The sequence below is a fragment of the Brienomyrus brachyistius genome, chromosome 4, assembly GCF_023856365.1.
Source record: "Brienomyrus brachyistius isolate T26 chromosome 4, BBRACH_0.4, whole genome shotgun sequence".
NCBI lineage: Eukaryota > Metazoa > Chordata > Actinopteri > Osteoglossiformes > Mormyridae > Brienomyrus > Brienomyrus brachyistius.
Window position 1 is genome coordinate 25401957 of NC_064536.1, and position 22806 is coordinate 25424762.

Consider the following 22806-nt stretch of genomic DNA (forward strand, 5'->3'; position numbering starts at 1 on the left):
TTGTCGCCTTTCAGTTTACAGACAGCCAAACCAGACAGTCACTTTTCTTCTGAAATTCACTCAATACATGAACTGTGCCACCAGGGGCCAAGACACACTTGACAGTGATTATTCTAACATCAAGCATGGCTACAGAACTGTGCCTTTACCACATTTAGGCCAGTCAGACCACCTTGCTCTTCTCCTCATACCGGCCTGTATCCCCCTCAGGAAGAAATGAAGACTTTGCCCAAGGGTGCTACACAGGATGAGTGGGGTCTTGTTGAATATCAGGACTTAGAACAGGACACACAAACTCTTTTACATTGCAAGCTGTTCCGACAATGTCACTGTCAACAAACCCGCCCAGGTTTTTCCAAATCATAAACCCTGGATGATGAGAAAAGCCCACTCAATTATCAGGAACCATGACACTGCCTTCAGGACAGGGGACAGGGTACAGTACTGCACAGGAAGAGCTGACCTGAGGAAGGGCATCAAAGCTGCCAAGATGGCACATAAACAGAAAATAGAGGACCACTTCACAGACAGCAACCATGACGGGTGTGGCAGGGAATACAGCAGATCACAAAGTTCAAGGGCAGTAACATCGCTACTGTTAATGCAGACGCCTAATGAGCAGAGGAGCTAAACAGCTTCTTCACCAAGTGAGATGTGCACTCAGGCATGTCAAGCCAAGGAAAGTTGCTGCTCATGACAGAGGATCAGGGAAAGTACTTAAAGCGTGTGCTTATCAGCTCTCTGGTATCCTCACCAAGATCTTCAATCTCTGCTTATCCCAACTCACCATCCCTCTCTGCTTGAGGTCATCCACCATCATCCCTGTCCTAAAAAACTCTGACATAACTTACCTCAACGATTACAGGCCAATCGCTCTCACCTCAGTGGTGATGAAGTGCTTTGAGGGGGTGGTTGCTCATTATATCAATGCCAGCCTCCCTCCCTCCTTCGGTCCCCATCATCAAATTCCTGAAGATACACATCTCTGAGAAGCTCTCCTGGTCTACCTGCACCTCGTCACTTGCTAAGAAGGCACAGCAGTGACTCAGAATAAACAACCTGGATCAGAAGCTGCTTGTGGCCTTTGATCACTCAGCCATCAGATACATCTACATTAGAGTGTGGTATGCTGGCGTACAGCGTTACTGTGTGGTATGCCGGGGGCTCATCTGCGAAGAGGACAGTCCTCTAGAAGGTTAGAAACTCAAAAAACCATCAATAAAACATCCTCCGAGACTAGTGTACTGCATTACAGTGTGGTATGCTGGGGGCTCATCTGCAGAGAGGACAGTCCTCTAGAAGGTTAGAAACTCAAAGCCCAAAAAACTATCAATAAAACATCCTCCGAGACTCTGCCCATCCCACACACCACTAGATTAACCTGCTGCCCTCTGGTAGCTGCTACAGGTCCATCAAAACACGCTCATTCAGACTCAAGGACAGTGTCTTCCCTTGGACCATAAGATTACTGGACAAGAACAAAAAGTAATTCACGTATAATGTTAGTCTTTACTGATTACAAAAACCAGTTTAATAATACTGATCCATTTCTATTCATTTTATTCTCCAGAAGGATTGATTTTTGCTGCTTGCCTCTGTTAGCTGTTTTTTACATGTAAAAACACCAAATATTAATTTGTTTGACTGTGTTTCTATTCTTTATTGCATTGAACAGGAGCAGCACGACTAGTTTTGTTGTGTATTTTATATAGAATGACAGTAATGCTTCTATTCTATTCTATTCTATTCTATTCTATAGTCATTCAGTTTCAGGTGCCAGGACTCTCAGCAGATATTGTGAGGTGTCTGTACTCTGAAGAGACAAACAAAGAGGTGCTGGTACTGCATACCTGTGAGTACTGACCCACTTCAAGCACTAAATGCATTGATACAAAAGCGTATAGTTTCATTTCCAAAGTGCCCATTGAATACTGAAGGAACATGCAGTGTAACGGTTATACCCTTTTAGGACTTCAGCACAGGGTGAAATATGGCCCATAGCTATGAGTCCAAATGGTCAGTGGACGTCTCTGCCTGTGACTGCAAACTGCCTGTGTGAGTAATAACTGACCAGTTTGCTTTGGTTGTAAGATATTACAGCTGGTAACTTACTTTTGAATATAAAGCTAACATTACTTTTGGTTTTTATTACAGGGTCAGGCTGTGATACACGGGAACTGGTTTCTTTACAGCCATAAACATCTAAGCAATGGCTCACCAAGAGGTTTGGCTACAGTATTTCGGCATTTGATGCATTTTGTCCATAAATACCAGACACTGAAAGGCAGGGAAGCTTAAGCTGAAGGTTGCTGAAAGTAGCAGACAAAAAACTCCCTCTCCGCAGAGCTCGTCCCCAGGCTACTTCCGTACCGTACCGCCCTGCAGCAAATGTTACAGACGTACTGTAACAGAGTAACTTCATCTAAAATATGTATAATTATATTGGATGCTGCCTTATCATGATGTTTGCAGTCTGTTTTGACTCTGACCCTATTTTATTAATATGCTCTATTGGGTCTTAACTTTAAACTGTTTATATTGCACAGGTCTCTCTTTTAAAAGATATTTTTAAAATCAGTGAGACTAACCTGGTTAAATAAAGGTTAATAATAATGGAAGAAAATAAACGCAGACATGCTTATTATAATAATGAAATAAATCATATCAGGTGTCTTCAGCAGCCACATTAGACAGTGAGCAGGAAAACTGACTTCTGTTAAGGGAAAGTTCAGCACATGTGTGTGAGTGACCATAAACAGGTCTGTGAGATCTCATGTACTCACTTCTGACATTCTGCACACTCAGAACTCACTTGCTAACCTCTTGCTGGAATATCTGGAAGAACTTGATGATGAAGAGCTGAAGAAGTTTAAATGGAGACTGAGTCACACAAAGTATAATGAGTTAAAGCCCCTTCCCAGGGGTCAGGTGAAGCACTTGGATAGAACAGACCTCGCCGACATGATGATAAGTTCCTACAGGGAAGCTGGTGCTCTTGAAGTCACACTAGAAATCCTGAAGAATATGACCCTGAATGACCTTGCTGAGAGACTGAAGGAAGACCTGCAGAAGTGTAATTATATTTTTAACCTTTCTTGTTTTTCATATAAAATGTAACCTTTTTAAGCTCTTAAATGCGTATATTATATAGCATTATATGGGAAATGATGAACAGTTTCTTACAAACTGATGTTGAAGATAGAAATTAATTTGAAATTCTTTCTAATTTTAGGTAACCAAGTAGTAAGCGAGCTGGGTGACATGTTGGAGAAAAGTGAGAGATTTATGTTATTACCTCCATGTATGTTGTGTTTCAGAAATAAATGCGAAACTTAAAGTTTCATTCATCACAGGGAAATAGTGAAAAACATCTGTGTGTGTATGTGCGTGTGTGTGTGTGCATGTGTGTGTGTTTATATTAGTCCTCTCATACTGGTCAGGCACTTCTTGAGAAATTGTTCATTTTCCTCCTATATTTCTTCAGGGGAACTCATGTTGCACAGAATCAAATGTAACCTGAAGAAGAAATATGAGTGTGTATTTGAAGGGAAAGCTAAGGAAGGACAGTCAACACTTCTCAAAGAGATTTACACAGAACTCTACATAACTAAAGGAGGAACTGGAGGAGTCAATGATGAACATGAAGTGAGACAGATTGAAACAGCATCCACGAAAAGGCGAACAGAAGATACTACAGTCAAGTGCAATGATATATTTAAACCCTTATGTGGGCGTGAGACACCTATCAGAACTGTACTCACTAAAGGGGTTGCAGGCGTTGGGAAAACAGTCTCTGTGCATAAATTTATTCTAGACTGGGCAGAAGGACAAGCAAACCAGGACATTCACTTCATATTTGCTCTTCCTTTCCGGAACCTGAATTTGCTTGAAGGTGAATTCAGTCTGATTCAAGTGATTCACCACTTTTATTCAGAACTAAAGTCAATTCAATCTACTGAGCTGTTTAGGTGCAAAGTCATGTTCATCTTTGACGGTCTGGATGAGTGTCGCCTTCCTTTAGATTTTCAGAACAATGAGACCTGGTCTGATGTAACAAAGAAAACATCACTGGATGTGCTGTTGACGCACCTCATTAAGGGGAATCTGCTTCCATCCGCTCTCCTCTGGATAACCTCCCGGCCAGCAGCAACCAGTCAGATACCTCCTGAGTACATCGACCAGGTGACAGAGATACGAGGGTTCAGTGATGCCCAGAAGGAGGAGTATTTCAGGAAGAGATTTAATGATGAAAACCTGGCTGAAAGGATTATCACACATGTGAAATCATCAAAGAGCCTCTTCATCATGTGCCACATACCTGTGTTTTGCTGGATTTCAGCCTCTGTCCTTGAAAGTCTTTTTACCGAAACTGGCAGTGGAGAAATTCCAAAGACTCTGACTCAAATGTACACACACTTCCTGATCTTTCAGACAGAATTAATTAAAAACAGGTATAGACCCCAGACCTCTGTGTCAAGCTGGTACAGGAAACTGAAGGATGGATTGATGAAAAAGAATGAAACTAATGATATTAGACGCCTCCTTCTAAAACTTGGTAAACTGGCTTTTCATAACCTTGAGAAATGCAATCTTATCTTTTATGAGAAAGATCTGGAACAGAGTGACCTTGACGTCAGAGAAGCTTCAGTTTACTCTGGAGTGTGCACAGAAGTCTTTAAGGAGGAATATGGGTTGTATCGGACAAAGGTTTACTGCTTTGTGCATCTGAGCATCCAGGAGTATCTCGCTGCTTTATACGTCTTTCTATCAAAGTCATCAGGTAACCTACTGAAGACTGCAGTGGATCAGGCATTAAAGAGCAAGAATGGACACTTGGACCTCTACCTCCGCTTCCTCCTGGGCCTTTCAACAGACTCCAGTAAGACTCTGTTAGAAAGGCTACTGGGACAGAGAAGATTCAGCTCACATAACATTGAGAAAACAGCTGAATACATCAAGGGGAAAATAAAGAAGAATTTATCTCCAGAAAGGACCATCAACCTGTTCCACTGTCTGAATGAACTGGGTGACAATTCTCTAGTAGTGGAGGCACAAAGATACCTGAATTCAGGAAGTCTTTCAGCAGCAGACCTCTCACCTGCACAGTATTCAGCTCTGGCCTTTGTGTTACTGATGTCAGATGAGGAACCAGGTGTGTTTGATTTGAAGAAATTCTTCAGATCAGATAATGAGCACTGGAGGTTGTTGCCTGTGGTCAAGACATCCAAGACAGCTCTGTAAGTGATGAGTGGATGTAAAAACATGTCTTGTCTAGCAGTAATACATTAGCATTGTTTGAAATATATCAAACATACAATTTCTACCTCATCATTGATTAATAACTTGACTAGATTTGTTTTTCGATATTCTGAACGCATTTTATAATGACTGAAGGTAGTGATGTAGTAAAAAACCCGAAAGTGACACTAACATTCACTTTGCCTTCTGATAACTGGAACAGCATCCTAACCTGCTATAGAAACAAAGAGGGCTTTTTATCTGCAGGGTTTACAAGTGAAATGATCCTTTATATGCACAACTACAGGTATATTGCTATGCTTCTCTTCTCACTCTCCATGAGAGACACAGACACATTTACAGGGAGAACAAGCTCATGGGTCACAGTACAGGGTTGGCTGGCGTCCAAAACCCCTGGAACTGGAGGTTTAAGGGCCTTTATGGGTCCACAGACATGTGACTATTCTGCCTAATCTTGAACCATCAGTCTTCTGACCACAGGTCCAGAGGCTTAGCCTGCTGAGCCACACACCAGCTCCATAGAAATGCTATGTGAGTGTTATTGTCAGCAGGTGTGTTCATATGATGGACCCCAAAGCTGGGAGTGTAGAGAAAACTGTTGTCTCTGGCTGCTCACTGGCACCCTCTGCTGGGCTCAGCTGCTCCTGCTTAATGATGTGACAACACGTCTAGTTTTGCAAAAGTGACCAGTTTTCCATAACTGTCCTTTGTGTGAAAAACAGCCAAGAGCCAGAATTTCACAGAATGTTCCATTTTGTCTTAATACTGGGCAAACCACTTCAGTTCTGGACACCGGAAGAAGAATTTCTGAAAATACTGGGTGTGGTACGTGACTCTTTGGGTTTTAACTCAGTGCCCACGAGTGGAAGGCTGTTGGTTCAGATCTCCTGGCCGGCAGGGTGATGTCATCACTGGTCCCCTTGAGCAAGTCCCTTAATGCCAGTCACTGCAGAGACGCTGAATACTGGCCAACCCTTTGCTGTTACCCCCAAACTTTCTCTCACTTGTGTATGTGTCTGAGTTTCATGGACAGTAAGATGGTGGAGGTGAAAAGATGCATCATGCGGAGTACCTGGTCATTGAGGGGAGGGCTGATCTTCCTTGCCGCCATTCATTCTGTGCTTCAAACTGTGCATAGATGTGATTCAGCACATCTGGAAGAGAGGTCTCACTGTCACAGGCAGGTGGACATGACCTGTAGTGGGTGATGGCTCAGATGCCCTATAGTGGGTGACGGCCCACATGCCCTGTAGTGGGTGATGGCCTACATGCCCTGTAGTGGGTGATGGCCTACATGCCCTGTAGTGGGTGACGGCCCAGATGCCCTGTAGTGGGTGACGGCCCACATGCCCTGTAGTGGGTGATGGCCCAGATGCCCTGTAGTGGGTGACGGCCCAGATGCCCTGTAGTGGGTGATGACTTAGATGACCTGCCACATGTGTCGTACGTCCTCAGTGTTTTGGAAGTGACCATGGATTCTCTGAGCATTTGCATACTTTGCCGCTCTGATGGCCCGGGATAGGTTGGTCTAGTATCATTTTTTATTGAAAGGATACACATATGGACCGCTCGTAGCATTATATAGGCACCTTATAGGGCACCACATCACATAGCCTCCACTAGAAGATCTCTTCATAATGGTAGCTTCTTCCATTAGACATTTAGACCATTGTCTAGACCAAGTGCACCTTATACTATAGGGCACTACATCACATTCTCTGCACTAGAAGAGCTCTCATTAATACACTTCATTTCATCTTCTTGCTCTGTAAGGCACCATCTCCCATGAAGGGGGCATCCTAGATGGTGCTAAATTGTGCGATGGGCAGCTAATAGTGGCATTTTCACCATTCCATAGAGAAATTTAGTGATGTTTTGTCAGCCATGGGGGCACTAAGGTGGCAACTGCTCCCCCCCCCCCATTCCCCCTCTGAGCCCCGCAGTGGCCTGTGCTGCTAGCTTCTTTTAATGTTGCTGTCAGTACTATTAACACTGTAGGTTATACATGTGTCTGTGTCTTAACATGTTTTCTTTTTCCAGGCTGAATAGCTGTAATCTCACAGAGTCATGCTGTGATACATTGGCTTTAACTCTCAGATCAAACTCCTCACCCCTGAGAGAGCTGGACCTGAGTAACAATGACCTGCAGGATTCAGGAGTGAAGCTGCTCTCTGCTGGACTGGGGGATTCACACTGTAAGCTGGAGATACTGAGGTCAGTCCAGTTTGACAGTATAAATACTAAACTATCCATCCATCCATTTTCCAAACCGCTTATCCTACTGGGTCGCGGGGGGTCCGGAGTCTATCCCGGAAGCAATGGGCACGAGGCAGGGAACAACCCAGGATGGGGGGCCAGCCCATCGCAGGGCACACTCACACACCATTCACTCTCACACGCAGACCTATGGGCAATTTAGTAACTCCAATTAGCCTCAGCATGTTTTTGGACTGTGGGGGGAAACCGGAGTACCCGGAGGAAACCCCACGACGACATGGGGAGAACATGCAAACTCTACACACATGTAACCCAGGCGGAGACTCTAACCCGGGTCACAGAGGTGTGAGGCAACAGTACTAACCACTGCACCACCATGCCGCCCCAATACTAAACTAGTACTTTAATATTATAAAGTGTTTCTGTGGCTACAAGGAAAGTCAGACAAGTGAACTGCTGCACTCATACCATTTAATTCCCACTAAGTAGGTATATATTTACGCTTTTTTCCTCACGGGTGTTTCTGCAGCTGACTGTGGGGATCTAGCGGTTTCTGTCCAGTGCCTTGGTGCTGATCGTCACCCTTTGGGGTTTAGTCGACTTTCCTGCACCTGTGACATCACACCGTTTGCTCTTGGCGTCACCCCAGGGCCTCATCCTCTCTGCCATCAGTGCTCTTCTTGTGGCAGGAGTCCAGGGAGTCCAGTTGTTCTAAGTTTCGTGCAGTGGGTCACCGTCACTGAATAGTTTAATTTTGAACTGAGCTGATCACTGATGTCTGTTACTACACAGTCAGTGGGGCTAAAAGATGAGATTCAGTGGACTTTGTATGGCAGCCGCAGGAACAGAGACAAACAGGCAAACCTGGGTACAGAATATTACCCCCGAATGGCAGCTTTTTATCAGGAACAGGAAGAACAGGGATGGAGGAAAAGGGGGAGGTGCTGATGGGCTGTTTGTCTGGTGGGTCCAGGTCAGTCGCTGGTCGCTTTGGGCACATCAGCACTGGCATTCTGAAGAATCGTTGCCATTTGTACGCCGCTGTATTTTGTCCAAAATTTGATGATTTCCTTTCTATAGGCTGTCAGGCTGTAGAGTCACAGAGGGAGGCTGTACTTTCCTGCATTCAGCTCTAAGGTCAAACCCCTCACATCTGAGAGAGCTGGACCTGAGCTACAATCACCCAGGAGACTCAGGAGTGAAGCTGCTCTCTGCTCTACTGGAGGATCCCAGCTGTAAACTGGAGAAGCTGAAGTGAGTAGAGATCGTGTGTCTGACACGCTGCAGATACTTATGCATGTATGTGAGGAATAGGCACCAATAAATAAATGGATACAGCAGCACTATGTCATTCTGCTTCTCCTATAGTGTGGATCACAGTGGAGAGTGCAGGACCATACCAGGGATACAGAAATGTAAGTTTGTTTGCAAGTGTAATATTCGTGCAGAATATATTGCATAATTTGTTAGACACGGAATTGATTATTCAAATGATGTATACATGTTTGATAGAAGCTTTATGTTGATTGGTTAATGTGCACCTGATCTGTTTATGCATACTCGCTGAGAGTCAGTCGGAGTAGTTCTACCTACCTGTGTGGAGTACAAGATATCCTCCGTGTCATTCAATAAAGATCGTGCACAGCTATCCTGCCGTAATTATTTATAATCAAGAAGACAAAACAGCATGTCTTTATTAATAATAGCATTAACACTGCTTTATAATTGTTTTCATGCAGTATTTAAAATGAGTCCTTTTTTTGCACTCTATGTAGATAGATTTCCACGTTTATGTTTTGGTGAGTTTCCCTGTGTGTCATTTTAGACAACATTCAAAGGTGAAAGACAAAACAGACATCACCAAATAGATTATTAATTCATCAGTTATTTTTCTAAACATGCTGCTGCGGTTGGGTTCATACATGACTGATTTCTTAACCTTCCTGTGGTGTTGGGGTCGGCACCAACCTGATTTTAAGTGTAAAATGCACCACATAAATTTGTGTACTGCATCAGGAACCTCTATTTAAACAAAATGAATAAATAAATAAAAAATCATCACTAGGCAAGGCATGGCCAGACATATAAGGCAAGGTAAGACCAATTCAGTTTATTTGTATAATTCACTTGAGGTTTATTTTACCATATTTTTTTTTTATTGAATACGAGAGGTATACTGTCAAAAGAAAGGTACAGGAAGCCACGTCAAAAATATTAAAACTGATCTTTTCATGGATAAGGAAGCCTAACAAAGTAACCAAGAGGTAAGAAACAAACTGGATGATAAATAATTGTTCTGGGGGTATTTTATGGCTGATTTAACACACGGGTCGGCACCCGTTTAACAAAAGATAGGAACAGAAAGCTAAGATAATCCGAAGGTTAAGTATAAATAGCATCTGTGAACAAACAAACACTTTACGGGGGGGGTTGAGGTCTCCGCTCATTTTGGGGGAGACATGATTATTCGGGGGGTTAGAACCCCCCTCCCATCCCCGAGTAATTTACACCCATAATTAAGCCTGTTAATTTAGAACGCACAACATTTCGGTGCGTTTTCCCGCCAGCGTCGCGCCGGAGTCCGACATTTCCAGAGCTTTTTCACATATTTCAATTCCTGCTTCATTAGAGGACGCTGTGCTGTTTTTATATTTTATGTATCATACAGAATAATAGAGCGCAGGCTAAAGTGCAGTTGGGTCCCCAGCGAGTCTCAGCGCGGCGTGTCTCACAGCGCAGGGGGCAGCCGGAGCGCCGCAGACTCGGGCGGCTACATGAGTATATTGGGAATAAAATGTGTGTATTGGAGCGAGTTCTGTGTTAGTGAGTGTGTGAGGTGTGACAGTGATAATGATGGAGATGCTGGGCTTCGTCATGGGATTAATCGCTCTTCCTCTTGCCTACAGACTCCTGCCAGCCGACGCTGGACCCCAACACTGCATACAGATTCCTGTCTCTGTCAGAGGGGAACAGGAAGGTGACATGGGGGGCAGAGCAGCCATATCCTGATCATCCAGAGAGATTTGACTGGTGGTTCCAAGTTCTGTGCAGAGAGAGTCTGACTGGTCGCTGTTACTGGGAGGCTGAGTGGAGTGGATTTCAAGCCATGATAGGAGTGACTTATAAAGGAATCGGGAGGAAAGGAAACAGTTATGACTGTCAGCTTGGAGCCAATGACAAGTCATGGATGCTGAGCTGCTCTCCTGACAGTTACTCTGTCTGGCACAATAATAAACGGACTGCCATACCCATAGAGCCCTCAGACTACCGCAGAGTAGGAGTGTATCTGGACCGGGCGGCTGGTACTCTGTCCTTCTACAGAGTCTCCTCTGATGGACTGACCCTCCTGTACAGCTTCACCTCCTCATTCACTGAACCCCTCTATCCAGGGTTTTTTATTTATCCAAACTCCCCCGTGTCACTGTGCATGCTGGGATAGCTCACTGTGTGCTGGAGGAATCATTTTTACCTTATTAGAGTTTCACATGTCGCTGCTTCTCCGTGGCAAAAAGGTAAAATCTCTGCTTTTTAACCAGTATAACCCTTTTTACTGTGTCTGAAGTGTGACGTATGTTAGACAGAAATAAGTTACTGGGTTTTTCAAGCTGAACAAACATGGAAAATGACTTTTTGGAAAATGTTTTTCCCTCATATTAAAATGTAATGAAATGTAATCCTCAAGGGGATTGGGGTGGGGGGGGGGGGTTCCCCTCCCATGTATATGTACATTATATATATTTCTGTCTATGTATTGTATTTTCTGTATACCTGTATAATGGCAATTAAGGCTTCCTATTAATGTCCTGCTTCAAGCATTTTATTTAATATTTAACATAATTAAACAGCACTCCCTGGTAAATTAACTTCACTCCTATAACTACATGTATCACAATGACACTAAATTTACATACTGTCATAACTGGCAGACCGATGCATCGCGGCAGCGATTGACAATGAGGCTCCTTTAAAGAGCGAAGACGCCCTTTTACTACAGCTCCTTAAAATGATTACCAGGGGCAACGAACAAACTATAACGGGGAAACAGACGCCGGACGGTGAGGCGCAAGCGGCGGGTCATTTACACAATAACTGGGGACACGCCAGGATCCCATGCTGTATTCGGCACAGTCCATTTGTTGGAGGGGTGAATCGCGGGCTCACACAAACTGACAGAACAGATATCTGAAATGTTCTTTTTGACTAGGAAGAATTGAATTAGAGATATCTGCAATAGGGGCGGCATGGTGGTGCAGTGGTTAGCACTGTTGCCTCACACCTGGTGCTTGGACACCAGTCTCCGCCTGGGTCACATGTGTGTGGAGTTTGCATGTTCTCCCCATGTCGTCGTGGGGTTTCCTCCGGGTACTCCGGTTTCCCCCCACAGTCCAAAAACATGCTGAGGCTAATTGGAATTGCTAAATTGCCCGTAGGTGTGCATGTGAGAGTGAATGGTGTGTGAGTGTGCCCTGCGATGGGCTGGCCCCCCATCCAGAGTTGTTCCCTGCCTCGTGCCCATTGCTTCCGGGATAGGCTCCGGACCCCCCGCGACCCAGTAGGATAAGCGGTTTGGAAAATGGATGGATGGATATCTGCAATACATATCCAGTCTAGCAATTAAATGTTAAAACAGCTTGTCATACTTTTCTATGTATTTTTCCTGTGCTGCAGTATTAAACGATTTTAAGATGCGAAATAATTATTCTGTGATTGCATTGTTTATTTTTTCCCACGTATTTTAAAGAAATCTAACAATAAAAAAAAAAACTGCAAAAACATGGAACGGATCAGGCAGTGACAGTCAATCAGCTACCTGAGGTCATTATCTAGTGACCGAGGAACATTTTTCTCTTCTTGCAATGACTGTCTGCAGGGCTTCCCCTCAAAAACTGATAAAGTGGTAGCATCCAATTTTAAACCACTTAAAACGTTGAAATTGGCCGCGTTAACACGTAGTTTTAAGACATATTAAGACGTCCAAACGGCTTAACACATAAATAATGTACGTTTTAAGACGTAATTTGTTTTTACGTGTTAACACAGACGTCAAAGTAGACGTCAAGTCCCAAATGGCCTTCCATAGTTTTAAGATGTGTTAATACGTCCGAATGGCTTAACACATAAATAATGTACGCGTTAAGACGTAATTTGTTTGACGTGTTGACATGGACGTCAAAGTAGACGCTAAGTCCCAAATGGCCTTCCATAAGACACGGGCATTGCCGTATGTAATAACTGCTTAACAGGAGACATAACAACAAGCAGGTTTCTAACCGTGAACTGCCATACCTGAAAATTGACAGGTTTATTATCATATGGCCACCGACTCTCTCACCCGTATTAAAACACTGGAAAGGCGTAAAAGAACTGAACTTATTACTGCATAAATTAATGGCAAAAGAAGTAATTAAATTTAAAAATCAACACGTTACACATTTTTACTTAATCGTGTGTAACTTGAGAGAGCAGCATCTCGCGTGCGCCCCCTACTGCCGTCCTGCTGCAACTGCTTGTTTCCTGTCCGTCGCAGGGTGTGAGACGCTGCTTTCCTTCAGTTAACGTCCCCACATGTACAGCTATCATTTAACGCACAATGTCGTGTGATAAAAATTACTCTAAAATAAAAGTGCTGCAACTGAAATTTGGCAAAATTTAAGTTAAAATGTAACTTTGCTATACGAGCATATTTAAGTACAATGAGAATGGACATAGTGGAAATGATTTGCTATTCTGACTGCAGCCTGTCTGTTTTTCAAATTTTTATTTTATTATCATTTATGTCTGGCTGAAAAGACTAAGGTGAATACTTTTTTAATTTCACAATATGTTTTATTATCAGTGATGCACTGCATGTGAAAAAATGCATAATCTTTCTTGCTGAATACTGATTTAACTTAAGCTTTCTGTTAAGTTTAGGTTTTGCACTGACTGTGTGATACATGCTTCAGTTATTTCAGGCTGATGTTGATGATTATATGGGGGGGGGGTGAATAATTAATTAATACATTTTCCATTAAAGCCTCTTTAATCCCACTGACCCCCCCCCCCTCCCCCACACCCCAGACATCAATCACTCTACTCTTGACAGTAACTGGCAGCTGTGTACATTACAGTATGTAACCCCACTAATGAGGACCAATCAGATGCCAGCGCGTCGCCCACACCACTACAGCAGCCGGAAATAGCCATGGGGGGTTTGGGGGGGGCGGGGGGGTATGGGACTTTCTGAAAGTACCTAAATGGCAAAAGCAGCCAGACATCAAGAAAATCCACTCTACTGATTTCATAATTAATATGTGAACAGACCCCTAAATCAGCAGCCCATGACTGTACTGATATGAGATGTTTGCTGCTAAGATTCATTAACAAAACAGCTGTCAACTTGTTTAATTAAAACATCCAATGTACTTAATTACCTTTGAAGCAGCTTTAATGGGATTAATATGAAATTTATGTTTCTCTGCAGTTTGTATAGGAGAATTGATTATATGACCTGCAATGGACTGGCGTCCCATCCAGGGTGAGCCCTGCCTTCTGCCTGGCGCTGACTGGGACAGACTCCATCTTTCAGGTCCCCAGAAAGATCTGTGAATGCAAGGATGTCCTGTATTTTTACATACTGTATGGATTGTAATAGCAGCACAGCACAATACACTGGATATAAAAAGTGTACACACCCCTGCTAAAATGCCAGGTGTTTGTGATGTAACAAAAACAGGCCACGATAAGTCATATCCTGTACAATTCAACTGAAAAACAAACAAATCTGTTTGGGTGAAAAAATGTAAAAAATAAAAAACATACAATAAGCTGGTTGCATAAGAGTTCACACCCTTAAACTAATTTTGTGTTGATGCACGGCTTAATTACAGCATTGATTTTTTGGGTACACATCTGCCAACAATTATAGTGACTCTGATTAACCCCAAATAAAGTCCAGCTGTTCTAGCAGGATTTTCCTGATATTTATTCAGTTGCATCCTACAGCAAAAGTCATGGTTCACATAGAACTTACAAAACATCAAAGGGATCTCATTGCTGAAAGGTATCAGTCAGTAGAAGGATACAAAAAAATTCCATGGCATTAGATATACCATGGAACACAGTCATCAAGAAGTGAAGAAAATATGGGACAACAGTGACTTTACAGAGAAGTGGATGTTTCTCTAAAATTGTTGAAAAGACAAGATGAAAACTGGACAGGGAGGCTGCCAAGAGGCCTACAGCAACACCAAAGGAGCTGCAGGAATTTCTTGCAAGTACTGATTGTGTACTGCATTTGACAGCAATCTCCAGTATTCAGTATTTGTCATTGTCCGATGAAACCAAGGCTGAACTTTTTGGTCACAATTCCAAAAGGTATGTTTGGCAAAAAACAACACTGCATCACCAAAAGAAGACCAAAGTGAAGCATGATAATGGAAGCAACATGCTTTGGGGTTGCTTTTCTTCAGGAAGAACTGGGTATTTAGACAAGGTGGAATGTTAAGACCTGTGTAAGGGTGGAATGTATATAAATTTGATTCTAAGCAACGGTGTTACACAGGGCAAGGTGCAAGTCGTAGTCCAGTATACAAGCAAAAAGAGGTCAGTAAATACCAGAGAGCTCCAATACAAAACCTAACAAATAAAACCTAAACAAAAGTCTTCTGGCTTTATAGGTCGCTGCAATAAGATGGAAGACAGGCAGAGACTTCTGGGAAATGGTAGGCTGGAAGTTGTGGACTGGACTGCCTTTTACAGAGGAACCAGAGGATGTAACAGGAAGAAATTGTGAAGTGTTCCAAATACCAATCAATTTCGCCCCAAAACCTTCAGGTATCTGCTAGAAAGCTGAAAATGAATTCTGTAATTAAATTAAAAGTATTAGTTTAAAGGTGGGGGCATCATGGTGACGCAGTGGTTAGCACTGTTGCCTCACAGGTTCGAGTCCCCACCTGGGTCACATGTGTGCGGAATTTGCATGTTCTCCCCATGTCGTCGTGGGGTTTCCTCCGGGTACTCCGGTTTCCCCCCACAGTCCAAAAACATGCTGAGTCTAATTGGAGTTGCTAAATTGCCCGTAGGTGTGCATGTGTGAGTGAATGGTGTGTGAGTGTGCCCTGCGATGGGCTGGCCCCCCAACCTGGGTTGTTCCCTGCCTCGTGCCCATTGCTTCCAGGATAGGCTCCGGACCCCCCGCGACCCAGTAGGATAAGCAGTTTGGAAAATGGATGGATGGATGTTTATAGTGCTAAGGAATACTTCAAAGACCTCCTCAATCCCACCAACACGCCTTCCAATGAGGAAGCAGAGTCTGGGGACTTGGGGATGGACTCACCTATCTCTAGGGCGGAGGTCACTGAGGTGGTTAAAAAGCCCTCTTCAAGAAAGGGGACCAGATGGTGTGTTCCAGCTATAAGGGGATCACACTCCTCAGTCTCCCTGGTAAGGTCTATTCGAGGTTGCTGGAGAGGAGGGTCCATTGGATAGTCGAACCTTGGATTCAGGAGGAGCAGTGTGGTTTTCTCCCTGGTCGTGGAACAGTGAACCTGCTCTATTCTCTCTGCAGGGTCCTGGAGGGTGTGTGGGAGTTAGCCCAACCAGTCTACATGTGCTTTGTGGACATGGAGAAGGCATTCGACTGCGTCCCTCGGTGAGTCCTGTGGGGAGTGCTCTGGGAGTATGGGGTGCCAGGCTACCTTATAAGGGCTGTTCGGTCCCTGTATGACCGGTGTCAGAGCTTGGTCCGCATGGTCGGCAGTAAGTCGGACTCGTTTCCGGTGAGGGTTGGAGTTTGCCAGGGCTGCGCTTTGTCACCGATTCTGTTCATAACTTTTATGGACAGAATTTCTAGGCACAGCCAGGATGTTGAGGGTGTCTGGTTTGGTGGCCTCAGGATTAGGTCTCTGCTTTTTGCAGATGATGTGGTTCTGTTGGCCTCATCGGACCTTGACCTTCAGCTCTCACTGGAGCAGTTCACAGCCAAGTGTGAAGCGGCTGGGATGAAAATCAGCACCTCCAAATCCGAGACTATGGTCCTCTGCCGGAAAAGGGTGGAGTGCTCTCTTTGGGTCGGGTAGGAGGTCCTTCCCCAAGTGGAGGAGTTTAAGTATCTCAGGGTCTTGTTCAAGAGTGAGGGAAGGATGGAGCGGGAGATCGACAGGGGGATTGGTGCGGTGTCAGCAGTAATGGATGAAGTGGCCGGGGAGAGGGAAGTCTGGGTTTCCCTGTTGAGACTGCTGCCCCTACGGCCCGAACTCGGATAAACGGAAGATGATGGATGGATGCTGCATCTGTATATGTGTCATTCATCTGTGCAATTACCCTCATGCAATTCCCCTACTGACTGTCCACTATGTATGATTGTTTTTACACTGCGCAATATCCACTGTACATATGCCACTTGTACTTGATATAACAGCCTGAGAAGTATAACAGCAATAGGAAAAAACAAACCAAAAACTACTAAAGCAAAACAGAAACAAATAAGAAAGAAAAACAATAAAAAACTCACACACATAATTACTCATATTGCACATATAATGTAGGCAGTTGCATGGATGATACATGTACAGATATTGCACCGAGTGGATATAAATATACATTTCCCCGTTCTGGGATCAATAAAGAGTTATCTTATCTTACCTTATCTGTTCCACCCTCCTTTTATTTTCATGTGCTCTGCCCTGCCCTGTAACTTCGAAAAAGGAAGTCGCAACAGCGATTTTTCTCTCCAAGCCACTATCACCGGTTTTCTCTGCCTTCCTGCTCAGTTCTCAAGGTAATACACAGAATATTTTATATGATATCAGTTACTTTAGTACGAGTTCATGATTTTTAATTCCAGGCCTAGAAGTGTGACATGCTAAAGGCCCAAGTAAAAATGATGTTAAAAAATATACATATTAAATCAGCATAATTAGCCACATAAGAATGTTGCCATGTCTTTGCCTGGTGTCTCGGTGTTCCTCTGTAAGCTGTTTTGTGCAGGAATTCTTACTTACACAGTACTTTGTTACATTAGTTACTGAATGTTACAATATGATAATAGTAATAAACACAGGGCTTGTTTTCTTCATGTACGTGTTACACATACTTCCTGCTCCTGGAGGTCTTACCAGCCTCGGCACAGACTACAAAATGGAAACTTATCCATTTACTTTCCTATTTTAAGAGCAATTGACCTCTAAAGCTGAAAGAATATATATAAAAAATTTAATTTTGCATGGCTGCCCTTCACAACTAATGAGCAAGTTTGCGGGAGGCAGGATGAGAATTTCCCCACACAGATCAATATAAAAACAAACAACAGTTCAGCATGTTATTATTTATTTCTTATTTATAAGAAAATGAAACCAAACTGAAGAAGCTGTGTGTGAAAAACTACGTACAATTATTCAATAGCTTATTCAATCACTCATATTATTGTGGAGGAGTATTGACCCACTCTTCTTTATGACATTGCTTTAGTATTTCAGTCGGGTTTATGTCTGGACTTTGACTGGGCTGTTGCAACAATGATCCTTTTCTGTTTCAGCCATTCTGTTGTAGATTTGCTGGTGTGCTTGGGATCATTGTCCTGTTACATGACCCATTTTTGGCTGAGCTTTACCTGTCAGACAGATGGCCACACATATGACTCTACAATGCTTAGGTATACAGGGGAGTTCATGCTTGACTCACTGAGTGCAAGGTGCCCAGGTCCTGTGGCTGTAAAAAAAGCCCAAATCACCACCTTGCTTGACAGTTAGTATGAGGTGTTTGTCCTGTGTAAGAGGTGTTTGTGCTGTGTATGAGGTGTTTGTGCTGTGTATGAGGTGTTTGTGCTGTGTATGAGGTGTTTGTGCTGTGTATGATGTGTTTGTGCTGTGTATGAGGTGTTTGTGCTGTGTATGAGGTGTTTGTGCTGTGTATGAGGTGTTTGTGCTGTGTACGAGGTGTTTGTGCTGATATGCTGTTTCATTTTATCCAGACGTGGTGCTGTGCATCATGGCCAAACATCTTCACTTTGGTCTTGTCTGTCCTGTGGTTTGTTCAGACGCAACTCGCAAACCAAACCCTACTGTAATTGTAATGTACTGTAATGTTGCACTTAATGTCTTGTTAATTGTCAATAGTTTTTGGTGAAGGCATTCAAACAAGAATTTCATCGTACTTTCACTGTACTATAGTTTGCACACATGACAATGCCTTCTTAGCTCAGATTGAGCTCGGGAGCAGAAGAAACTTAAGCTTCCATTAAAGCTGTACAGGGAGGCACACAATAGTCTTCAGAATATTTTTTCTCCTGTGTATGAAAATAATTTGTTGTATCTTCTGACCATTTACTTTAAAAAAATGATGCGATGCTACTTTTATATTAAATCTGTACAGTATATAAACACATAGTTCTGTAGCAAAAGGTGACCAATCTGCCTCCAAGATTTTTGGTGGTACTGCATCTCGCACATGCATGGCCTTAATTCCATGAGTAGATGCACAAACGACGCGTGGAATGAATGTGGAATATATCTGATGGCCATGATGCATAAGCAAACTCATTGTGAATGTTGAGTATAAGCCTTCGATAGTCTTTGATGTGCAGCTCCTGGAACCACCTTCTCCCCTGTAGACCAGTGGCCCTGGGTGTGTATCTGCATAGCATGTCATGGTCCTGCCTTTGATATACCACTGTTTTTTTCTAAATCCACTGCAATGGTGTTGGTTGATTAGGGTAAGAATATAAAACGCCATATATATAGCAGACCACTGCTTTCTAATTGCAGCGACAGAAATGAATTAGCTTTTGTGTGTTGATCTGCAGCTAGTTTGAAAGGCTTTGGTCTCTGTAAGGGCTTCCTGTGTAGGACGTCTATATATTAAAATGCTTTGTTTTTTTGTGAAGAAAGAGTACTGATTATATTACTCTTTTTGAGTTCACCCAAAATGAATTGGCTAATTTGCTGATTAAGACGTTTTTCATTTGCTCACTTTAATTGCCTGTCCAGTATAATTGTTTTATGTATGAAAATTCCATGTTCTTGAACTAACTGTGTAATAAATATTACATTCATTAACTGTTTGCTGTATTATGTGAGTGTACTTGGGCCAATTTCACTTTATTTGCCAGCTAGGAAGTACACCATCTCCTCCTAATTCAGATTTGTACAGTGATCGGTTAGACTGTTTATAGTAAAGGTTCATGTTTTACATTGTCTGCACCATGGCAGGTCTGGTTTTATGCTGGTTCTCACCCGATTGCCGTATTTTACTCCCAGTCACGGCTCTGTGTCTGTATGTTAAAGACTGGTTAACGTCCACGAAAGTGCGGCTGTGAGTTATTACAACCTTTAGCGCAGTGAAATGCATTCAGTGCTTGAAGTCGAGAAAAATAGGTGCCGATACTCCCCTTGTTATTCTGAGCTTTGTGCAGGTACCTTCCTTGTTATTCAGTTTTACATGCTGTTACTCCTCTTGTTATTCAGAATCAGTTGCCGGTGTTCCCCTTATTATTCAGTATCAGGTGCCAGTACTCCCCTTATTATTCAGTATCAGGTGACAGTACTCCCCTTGTTATTCAGTATCAGGTGCCAGTACTCCCCTTCTTATTCAGTGTCAGGTACCAGTACTCCACTTGTTGATCAGTACTAGGTGCCAGTACTCCCCTTGTTATTCAGTATCAGGTGCCAGTACTCCCCTTCTTATTCAGTACCAGGTACCAGTACTCCCCTTATTATTCAGTATCAGGTGCCAGTACTCCCCTTGTTATTCAGTATCAGGTGCCAGTACTCCCCTTCTTATTCAGTGTCAGGTACCAGTACTCCACTTGTTGATCAGTACTAGGTGCCAGTACTCCCCTTTTTATTCAGTGTCAGGTACCAGTACTCCCCTTGTTATTCAGTACTAGGTGCCAGTACTCCCCTTGTTATTCAGTGTCAGGTACCAGGACTCCCCTTTTTATTCAGTACTAGGTGCCAGTACTCCCCTTGTTATTCAGTGCCAGGTGCCAGTACTCCCCTTCTTATTCAGTGCCAGGTACCAGTACTCCCCTTCTTATTCAGTACTAGGTGCCAGTACTCCCCTTCCTATTCAGTGCCAGGTACCAGTACTCCCCTTCTTATTCAGTACTAGGTGCCAGTACTCCCCTTCTTATTCAGTGCCAGGTACCAGTACTCCCCTTCTTATTCAGTGCCCTGTCTCTCCAGAGCCCAAACATTCTCAGAGACTCTGCCCATCCCCCACACCACTTGTTTGACCTGCTGCCCTCTGGTAGGTGCTGCAGGTCCATCTAAACATGCACCTCCAGACTCAAGGACAGTGTCTTCCCTTGGGCCATAAGATCACTGAAAACAATAAAAATAATCCATGTGTACTATTAGTCTTTAGTGATTACAGACACCAGTTTAATAATACTGATCCATTTCTATTCATCTTATTCTTCAGGAGGATTGATTATTGCTACTGTAGTAGATGATGGAGTGTTATATTAAGAATCAGCCCAGACTGTAGGGGGCAATATTAATATATTGAGCAAAGGTAAACACGGCGGAGTGAATCTATGGCTGTTAAAAAGTGTATTCATGTTTGGTGACAACGTGGTCTCGATATAAAGTTGGATTATACCTCCATACTCTGGGGTCCGCCTTATCCTTAAATGAAAGAATATTACATTTGGCGACGAGGATAACGGGTGAGCTCGGCAGCCGCTGGGAAGTGGACGAATAGGGTGAAGTGTCAGCAACGCTGGATCTTAGCTGGAGTAGCACCTAGAAGAAGCTAACGGATGCGGCGAAATGGCTACTTCAATGGTAGGAACACTTACTGCTTTCGACGGTCAGACTCAGGCTTGGGAAGAATACTGCGAAATGTTGGACCATTTCTTTGAAGCTAATGGCATTGCTGATGAAGCACGTAAGAGGGCTATATTATTGAGTTCGGTCGGCGGCAAGACGTACAGTTTAATGAGGAACTTGCTGAGCCCAGACAAGCCGGGTGCTAAATCATATAAGGACTTAATGGACCTGCTTCAGTCACACTACAACCTAAAGCCCAGCGAAATAGTCCAGAGATTCAAATTTAATTCTCGGATTAGGGCAGCGACGGAGACGGTGTCGGAGTATGTGGCGGTGTTAAGGGAACTAGCACAGCACTGCAATTATGGAGAAAAGTTAAAAGAAATGCTGTGCGACAGGTTGGTGTGCGGTATCGCAGACGACCACATACAAAGACGGCTGTTGGCGGAGCCAGAGCTAACTTTCGACAAAGCTTTGGCAGTCGCGCAAGCCATGGAAACGGCAAACAGAGATGTTCATGACCTGCAATTGCAATCGATGGCACTGGCCGGTACTATAGGTAAAGATACTTCTCCGCTGTCGGTGCATAAGGTAAATATGGGGCAAGGCAAAGCGGCCTCAGTGGTTTGTTATAGGTGTGGTGGTGACCACTGGGCACGAAACTGTCGGGGCATAAATGACAAATGTTATGGTTGTGGAAAAAAAGGTCATGTGAAGAAGATGTGCAAGTCCTCAGCTCCCATAGGCAAGCAGCAATTTATGGGGGGAGGGAGGCATAAGAATGTAGATAGTGAGAGTAGGAAGGAAAAAAGGCAGTCAACACATCACATGAGCGAATCACCTGATACGCAAGCCAGCAATGATGAAGTGTTTACTATGCATAATCTGGAAGATTCGGAAATAACAAAAGTGGACCCCATCACCACACAACTAGAGATAAATGGGAAAATAGTGGATTTTGAAGTGGATACAGGATGTGGTGTGACAATTATGACAAAGTCAGAGTGTGGCAAACTGTGGACAACAGGAAATGCACAGGAGCTGCAAGATTGTTCTTGGACATTGAAAACATAAACAGGCGAAAGAGTAACTATACTAGGCAGGGCAGTTGTTACAGTAAAGTACAAGGACATAGTTAAGCAGTTATGCATAGTAGTGGTAGCAGGAAAGGGGCCAAACCTGTTAGGCAGAGGATGGTTAAAGGATTTGGGTTGGAACAGTGTACAGGTACATAAGATGGAGCAACCTCGCCTGACCTTACAGAAGGTGCTGAAACAAAATGAAGAGGTATTTAAAGAGGAACTGGGGACCTGGAGAGGCCCACCAGCAAAAATATACATAAATGAAGCCGTTGCTCCAAAGTTCTACAAGCCCAGGCCAATACCCTACGCCATGAGAATGAAAGTGGAGAGTGAGTTAGAAAGACTTACAAAACAGGGCATAATTGAGCCAGTGAAGTTTTCAGAGTGGGCGGCACCAATAGTGCCAGTGTTGAAACCAGATAAGTCTGTGCGCATCTGTGGAGACTACAAGCTCACCGTGAACCTAGTCTCCAAGCTTGAACAGTATCCGATACCAA

At 43.5% G+C, this 22806-nt stretch overlaps 2 protein-coding genes across 2 annotated transcripts in view; both read left to right on the plus strand.

Moving 5' to 3' along the window:
- Nucleotides 1-1249: 1249 nt before the first annotated feature.
- LOC125739881 (NACHT, LRR and PYD domains-containing protein 12-like) overlaps nucleotides 1250-22806 on the plus strand; it is a 71737-nt gene continuing 50180 nt past the window's right edge. The window contains exon 1 of the mRNA XM_049010414.1: nucleotides 1250-1302. The gene's annotated coding sequence lies outside the window, so the exon portion shown is untranslated. The remainder of the gene's footprint in view (nucleotides 1303-22806) is intronic.
- On the plus strand, nucleotides 21052-22459 carry LOC125739899 (uncharacterized). The gene has a single exon (XM_049010453.1). The coding sequence runs from the start codon at nucleotides 21228-21230 to the stop codon at nucleotides 22299-22301; it is 1074 nt and encodes a 357-aa protein (XP_048866410.1). The 5' UTR covers nucleotides 21052-21227; the 3' UTR covers nucleotides 22302-22459.